Source organism: Apis mellifera, linkage group LG1 (genome assembly GCF_003254395.2).
Source record: "Apis mellifera strain DH4 linkage group LG1, Amel_HAv3.1, whole genome shotgun sequence".
Taxonomy (NCBI): domain Eukaryota; kingdom Metazoa; phylum Arthropoda; class Insecta; order Hymenoptera; family Apidae; genus Apis; species Apis mellifera.
The window spans coordinates 5,367,246-5,376,275 of record NC_037638.1 but is presented as its reverse complement, the minus strand read 5'-3'; the positions used below and the strand labels follow the sequence as shown (position 1 = coordinate 5,376,275).

At 22.5% G+C, this 9,030-nt stretch overlaps 1 protein-coding gene across 1 annotated transcript; it reads right to left on the bottom strand.

Annotated features, from left to right (window-relative positions):
* Positions 1 to 2,175: 2,175 nt before the first annotated feature.
* Fabp (FABP-like protein) lies at positions 2,176 to 3,694 on the bottom strand. Its single transcript, NM_001011636.1, is given in 3 exon segments — positions 2,176 to 2,307; positions 2,400 to 2,504; positions 3,372 to 3,694. Coding segments are annotated over 3 exon segments (408 nt in total). The 5' UTR covers positions 3,618 to 3,694; the 3' UTR covers positions 2,176 to 2,250.
* Positions 3,695 to 9,030: the final 5,336 nt, after the last annotated feature.

Below are 9,030 nucleotides of genomic sequence, written 5' to 3'. Positions count from 1 at the left end.
CTGCTTCGATCGTGCTGGAAGTAAAGAATAAATAATGTAAAGCAAAATAGAAAAGAAATGAAGAAGAAGAAAAGGAAAGTGGAAGAAAAAAAAAAATGAACTAAATGCGAGAAGAAAGATATCAATTGTTTTTGTAAATAAAATGGGTAAACGTTTCCAAGCGGTCTCCGAGATACTTAGCTGAAAAAGAAATATTCACATGTGGTGCTGTAACTGGCCTGTAAACACGACAAGTATACGCACGCGCAGCGCAGGTTCATCAAGTCGCCAACAGTTTAAACTCGGAATCCAGAGAAAGAGTTTGTCACCGCTTAACCGTACGAGTCGGTTTCTTAACATATTCTTAAATGTAAAACACGAAGCTGGACGGTTTTTTATACTTTTTAATTTTATATGTGCATTATATTTGATAATAATTAATCGTCGTACTTTTTATGAAGAAGACCTTACACACACGTATGTACAAATACGTACTGGAAAAAAGAAACATATATACACACACACACATATAGACACGTACACACATACGCGCATATACCGCAAACACCACATAGAGACAAGAAACGCGAACGACAGGTACCATATATATTTATTTTTTTTTGTTTGTTCCTATTCCGAAGTTGAGTATACTGCGAGAGAATATTATAAACTCGTCATTCATTAATATTGTTCTTATGTATTCTCTATCCATCTATGTATAGCACTTCTATGAGTTAATGTGATACCTATTATATTAAATAAATTCGAACAAATAACGAAACGAAAGGACAATTTATGTATGTATAACATGTGGGAATAACTAAGAAAAACTAACATCACTTGAAGAGTTATAAGAGGATAAAAAGAAAAGGATTTAAAAAAAAAAAAATAAGAATAATCGTAATATAGAAAAAGAATTGTTTATCTTAACTTAAAAATCATTTCGTTTAATGATGCAATTGATTATTATTCATTCAACAGTGGAATATTCAATCTTTATCATTAAACGAATAAAATATGAATGATATAAAAGAAGTAAATACAATTTTAAAATAATATTTAAGAAGAAAAATTCAAAAAATTTATATAACTGCCAAAATAATGTTATGGTATAAAAAAAAAAGAAATTATTTAATCTTTCCTTTCAATCTTTTCCCCCATTTTATCTCTTTCGTTTCTTTTTCTTTTTTTATATAAAAGTACTTAGGCTTTTTATGTAAACATACGTATAAGATAAATTCATTGTTCTTTGTATTTGATTATTTATAGTAAAGATACGTGTATTATTTAACGAAACGTTAATATTTGTTTTAAATAAATATGATAAATGATTGATGATTTTAAAATCTTGAAAAGATACGAACAATATTATGCATTTGTTGTGTTAAAAATTCTTAAATAAAAATTACGTCAAGTTGGGGTATTTATCCGTATTTTATATATAGTTTTTAACCAATTTTGATTTAATGTACTCAAAATAAATAAATTGTACATAAATGTACAGGGTGTTAGCAACCTGTATATTAGTCTTTCAATTCTTTTTGTTTTTTAAAGGCACTTTTTTTTTTTTTTTTACATACAAAGCATTAATTATTTAATAATCTTTTGGATAAAATAAAAAAACTTTTTTGTTCCTAATTTTGTTTTCAAGAATTACGTACCTAATTCAATATTCCTCGTATGAAAATAACACGTATTTTTGAAATAAAAATTAGGTTAGGAATATGACTAAAAGAATACCGAAATATCATGAACAAATTTTAAAATATGATAATATTTTTAATTTTACTTTAAAGGTATAATAACAATATTTTTTTATAATTCTATTTTTCACTATATTAAATCATCTTATAATATGTATTTTATATGATGCAGATCATATTAATAATTAATTAGATGAAATTGGTAAGTAAATAATTTTTAAATATGATACAAATTCAAATATCATTTAAAAAAAATATTTAATGTATTTTAATTAAAAATAATTCATTCTTTGAACTTTCACATACTTAAATGCATAAATATATTTAAAATTAAAAAAAATAATTCTCTTATTTACACATAAAAGCTTCTTTTTTATGAATGATTTTAATAAAAGAATACCGAGGATACAAATATGTCTAAAATATGTCAAAGAATTATTATATTATTGTCATAAGGAATTTTTGGTAATAGATGAAAATAATTAGGATGAAATTTCCAATTAAAATTTATTTTCAATTAAGATAAATGAATTTTTTTATATTTTTTTTTATCTAAATATTTTTGTGTTTAAACCCTCTTGTACACACGTGTTGCCTTCACGTCGCTCTTGTTTGTACTTATATGCTAAAAAGAAGAAATAATGTTAAAATTTTGTTTGAACTTTTTTTATATATAAAACAACATTCGTTGAATGATAAAAAGAAAAAAATATTTACCACTAATAATTCATTATCTGAAAATTCGTACAATCGGGTGACCTTGAGCGAATCGTTTACTTGCGTTTCCGTTTTGAATGTGTTACCTTCTATAGATGTAACGGTCTGCAACGATAAAGAAAAAGATTACATTTCATATTTGTATCGATTGAAAAATGTTCATAATTCGTTAATAAATAACTTTTCAGAAATTTCGATATAATTATTAAATGAGTTTTTTTTATAAAATTTATTATTTACTTACTTACTTTTTACAAATAATATTAAAATATTCAATTACAGAATTAGAAATTAATTATAGACTATTCTTCTTCAATTATATCAGAGAGAATGATCAAATATTATTGATAAGTATGACTTGCAATATTTATTGATTTATAATAGTAATAAAGAAAAAAATACGAGTTATTAATATCTGATAAAAAAAATGTTTGTCATCATTAATGTCATCATTGGATTATAGACATATGAATGATTAGGAAAAAATGCAAAATTGATGGAGGAAAAATATATCGGTAAAATATCAGTAAAAAAACTAATCTATTGTAATTTTAATTCATATTGAAAATTAAATAATTTTTAATATTCGATACTTTAAAGATTAATTCGGTTTATAATTATATTAATAAATAAAATAAGTTTTATAAATTTTATATCTATTATACAAAAGAAATATTGATTTATTTATTATCAAAGATTCTTTAAATTCAATCAAATTTTGTTATTAAAGAAAATTATAAAATTATAAATATTTCCTGTTCGAAGATAATTAAAAACTGAAATACTTTATATCATAAAAATTAAAATTTCTTTATTCCAAACTAAAAAAATTCAATATATGTCATCGAGAAAAGTAATATTTCGATTACACATTAAACTATGTTCAACGAAAAAATTATTAGATTTAAGCTAAATTATTTCATTAATTTGTTGATTAAATAATATCTATATTATTTTATGAATTAAACAAACCTGAAATTTGCGATCAGGAAGAGATGGCAATGTCTCCTCGAAGGGTACATTCATCTTAAAAGTCTTGGTGTAGGTATTATCTCCACTGCTAGAAGTGAAGGTCCATTCGTCTCCATTTTTGGATAATTCGAACGAGGGCCTTGGTTGTAAGACCGTATTGACTAGATTCTGGTCACCCAGAACTTTTGCGAACTCTTCGAAATTGTTTTGTGAAACAAATTGAAATTTACCTTCGAATTGTACCATTTTCAATATTACTCCTTGATTGTTTCCCGCGACGAGAAAAAGTGATGTGTACTACACGTGTTCCACGTAGCTGTCGCTAGTAGCGAATAAATTGCTCCTGTGGTAACTGCCGCTTTTATAACATTGTCGGAGGTACTTATGGCGTATACGTATGCGTGAATTCATACACAAACATTTATCGACTACAATCGACTAGGACAAGTACCGAATGAGATTATCGTAAATTCGACCTGTGATTCGACCAACGACGCGACAACTCGATTCCGCTTTATCATTTTACCAACACCCTTGCGCTTTTTCTCTTACCGATAAATTAGCCGAATTGTCCGAATGTTTATCGTAGAAAAAGAAATTTAAATTTGCTAAATTATCGACATGCATCAACAACATCGATGGAAAAGATTAGATGAGAAGCACAAAATATAATTTACCGTAATGATAAAACGAAATACATATCATTGTAAATGTAAGGTAATTGTACAAAATATAAATAATTATCTGGTCATTGATGCAAGTATTAATTATTAAGCTGATATATAAGAGGTTAGAGATAATATTTTATTAATTTATTATTATATTTTTTCATGATATCGATATATAATGTTGTTTGTTTAACAAATAATCAATCATTATTTTTATAGCAATTTGATGTGATTTATTTTAGTAAAATAATTCGATTACAAGTAATACTAAAAAATTTCTATTAGAAAATTTCATCGAATTCAAATTTAATTGTAGAAATAGAAGTATTTTAAAAAAAAATAAGTTATTTTTAATAGATTCGAAAATTGAATGTAAATAAATAAAATAGAGCTTTATATATTTTAAAAAATATAAACTATATTTTCAAATATTACTTAATTTTAATACAAAGATTTGAATTTCTTAATTATAAAGTAAAAATAATCTGTAAAAGTAAATATGAGGAAAAAAATTCACATCTAGATAAAATATTTCCAAATCTTTATAAATACTTCAAAAAAATATATTCAAGAAGAATTTAACTTTGACCATATAAATTCCTAATCTTTTATGAATGACTTAATTAGGAAGCTTTTTATTCTGTGCAGATGTGATAATTCTATACTCTCATAGTAATTTTACAATTCTCAAAATAGTTTTTATTATTGTTTATAATATTAAATTATATTCTTTTCATTTTGCAGAGTTTATATGAGTATTATTTTTACAAAATATTTTTCAGTAAAATACTTATAATTATGTACATGCATTCTTAAATCTTGTTTTTTATTTTTTTAGTTAGTTTAAAATTAATTTATATTATTTGAATATCTTGTAAGTATGGAAAATAAAACATTAATTCTTATGAATATTTTTACTAATTATAAGAATAAATAACATAAGTAATTGAAATCTATGAAATAAATTTTTTTGAATAAATTTCACTTAATTTTATCTATTTCTTTTAAATATAATTTCATTATTAATGTACACTCTATATGTAACTTAACATAAATTGAACAAAATATGAATAAGTTCATAACAATATTAAATAATATATATAAAATGTTTTTAATAATGAACAAATTTGTCTTTATTCTATATAAATATTTCTAGTCTAATAATTTATTAATTATTAATAATTATAAAATTATGAAACCATTTATATAAAATTTGAACATTCAAAAATCTATAGAATGTACAAAAATTATAAAAAGGTAATAAATATTTTTAATATATAATATGCATTATATATATTTATATTTATATTTGAAGAATAAAACAAATATTTATTTAAACTTTATTTTTTCATACAAATTTAATTTTAATATATTTACAGTCTACTGATTATAAGTATATCTTAGGTCAAAGTTGCATAAGCTTCAAAAAAATATTCATTTTTTTTATTTTGATTGATATTCAATTTATTTTAAGAAGATAGCTTTTATAGCTTATTTTTATAGCTTATTTTTTAAATATAATGTATAAATTTAATATCTAAGTCTTTTATTTAGATATACACAAAGTACATTTTAAATAATAATGCATAAAAAATTTTCTGAAATTTTCATTGAGAAAAATTAGAATGATCTACATAGATTCATGAAAATTATGATTTTATTATAAACTCAAATTATTATATAACATTATATAACATTTTTCAAAATTTATAAAAGAAGTTTAAGATATAATTAATTTTCTTATATGAGATATCTCTATATAAATCAATATTAATCATATGATGTTATAATCAAGATATTTTTCATCCTTTTTTTTTATTAAGCTATGTGATATCCATTTATATATCTTGATAATCAGTATATAAGATCTTATTGATGCAAAGAACGATTAGTGATATTAAATAGAGAATATGTCTTTTCTTTACCATCAAATGATATTCAATTATAAATATTAAAACTAAAGCAAAGTACAGCATTGCTTGAATCAAATCTCGCCATTAGATCTCTCATTTGCGGATACAACAATTTTAACCTCACAATGCATCATGTAATTTGAAATGACCACCAATAAATATTAAATTTTAATAAAGTTTAAAAATAAATAATATTGAATATTATAAGTAATTTCTAAATTTTGATTTATATTTATTCTATTATATGTGCAATAATAATACAAGCAAAAATTAAAATTCAATATCGTTATATCGTTTCAATAACGTCGAAGTTAACCTGTCATGTAAGATATTTTTAGTTTATTTGTTTACTTAACAGAAAATTGTAAATATATAATTACATTCTTTATTTCTATATTTTTATTTATATTTATGTTTATTTTATTACATACACGATATAAATGTTAAGGCGCTTTCAACAACTTCAAACCATAATAAAACTCTCGTCCAATCTAGCTATCATTTAAATTAACAGAAAACTGAATAAGCTAATGGAATAATGTACGTCGAATAAAAGACCGTATACGTCGCTACATTTTTAAGAGAGAACTGCATTAGAATTGGCGTAGCTAGCCAATAAAATGTACCGACCACGTTGAATGTAGCTCGGCAACGCAGGCCACATTTCACGATTAAACTAGTGGCATCCACTTGAATTCATATACGTATTCTGTCCACTAATACTCGCATCTGGTACGTGCTTTATTAAAATCACAGACAGTTCTGTTGCACTTCTGAGTCTGACCGGAATAAACTGTCCATCGAACTCTATTATTTGTTTCAAGCGAAACAATCCAGTTCCTGCTTCAGAATCTTTTGTTGAGTTACGTAATGATAACATTGAAATCAACATTAATCAATTATGAAATGTTATTGAAAAAACACTGATATACCTGATATACCTGATTAATTTCGATCAAGTTTCTTCGAGTTATGAATGAAACAATTGCCTTCCTAGTTTCTCTATCCACATTTGTAGACACTAATAATCGGCAATCACAATTCATTGATACAATTTCCTAATAATGCTACATTAATTGTCTAGTTAAAGTAGTTACACGAATTATGATACCGAATTGCGAGAAGACAGATTTGTAAGAAGAAATCAAATTAATGAGGATGTATTGCTTAATATAAATATTTTATTATTTCCTGTTATAATATTATTATATTATAATATATTAAAAAAGAAGAAAAAAATTATATTTGCAATTTAATTTAATTACATATTATTACATGAAATTTCACGTAGAAAACAAATGAAATTTCAGATATAAAATCATTTAACATATTCCCGAATCTTATAGAATTAAAAAATTATTAGAAAAAGTTTAATATTGCAAAAAAATGATTTTTATTGTAAAAAAAATAAGTATGTAAAATATAAGTATCTCTTTAATTGAGAAAATTATTGGAAAAATGACTTAAAATTCAAAAAAATAATTGCTGCAAGAGATAAGTAATACAACAAAAATAATTATTGCAAAAGACAAATAAAAAAAAAGATAAAATTTCATAAAAATTTGGAAATGAAATTTTTATTTTTATATAAAATATAATATTAAAAAGATATTAAAAAAATTTTTAAAATGTTAAAAATATTTAAAAAATTCCTCTTACTATTTCCTAATAATATAATAATAAATAAAATAATATTCTCCTAAAATTTGTATCTGAAATATTTTTTAATATTTTTAAAAATTAGCAAAATATTTTGCAGTGTAAAATTATGTCGAATATCTCAATATATTATAATAAAAAAATTGAAGATAAACAATATTAAGTCAAAATATATTATCAGTCAATTAAATCAAAATTCTGATATTTTTAAATTTAATGTCATAGCCAAATAATATCAATTTTATTTTATTATAAATATTAATAAATCTATTATCAAATATGATTTATTTTTTGTTTTAAAAAGTAATAATATATCCAATTTTTTTCTTAAATAATATTGAATAAATAATATTTTACATTAATTTTTTTCTAATTGATTTTAAAATTAAATGTAATTTCACTTAATTCTTCTATAAAATATATTATAATTTATAATTATATTTATAACTTAAATTTATTTATTTATGACAATTCGATTTATTATTAAAAAAAACTTTGATACTCTTAATCATTTTAATCGACTTTTCTATCTTTTGTTGAATTATCATTCTGAACTTTGCTGTTCCAGACCAAATTTATCTTTTTCATCAATGAATCATGTAATATAAAAGTATATCGTACTAGTCAGTCTATAATATAATATTTTGAGAACAACTTTTTTTTATAATTATGAATCATTTTTTTTTATAATCCACTTTATGATCCATTATGATGAAGTAACATTTTTTATGATTGATTTTCATATAAATTAATAAATATGTTTGTTGAAAAAAAAATTGAACATAATGAATTATATATATTATTAAATATTTTTTTACATCATTAAAAATTTTCAATGACTTTAAATTAAGTTATATAATCATTGTTATACTATACATTTAAAATAATATTTCTTGTTTTTAAAGTATTCGCTATCGATATTGATCAAATTAAAAATGTTCGTATCATTAAGATTTTTTGATACATTATCATTATAATTTTTAAGAATACTTATTTTTAATGCGTTTATTATTTTATTATTTATTTATATTTATTTATACATTTTTGAAAATAATATGAAAAGAAAATTGTCAAACATTTTAATAAATTAATAAGAATTTTTTTTAAACGAATGATGAATGACTATTTAATTCGGCAAATTAAAAGAAAAAAATTAAGATCACTCAAATATATTTCAAATAAAAATACAAGATTCGCACTTCAGATTCTTTTTCCCAAGGGATGATTGCCACTCGAGACTTAGGGCTCGGGGTTTCGGATGCATAAGCACGGCCTTGAATTGACAGTTAATTGCCAGTGATGACCATACATCAAAGGCCTAGACGATCAGAGATCACGTGATCTTCCGTTTCATATAGGATGAATGAGCTTATTCCCATTAAGAACAGGCCAGTCGTACGTACACATATGTACGTACTA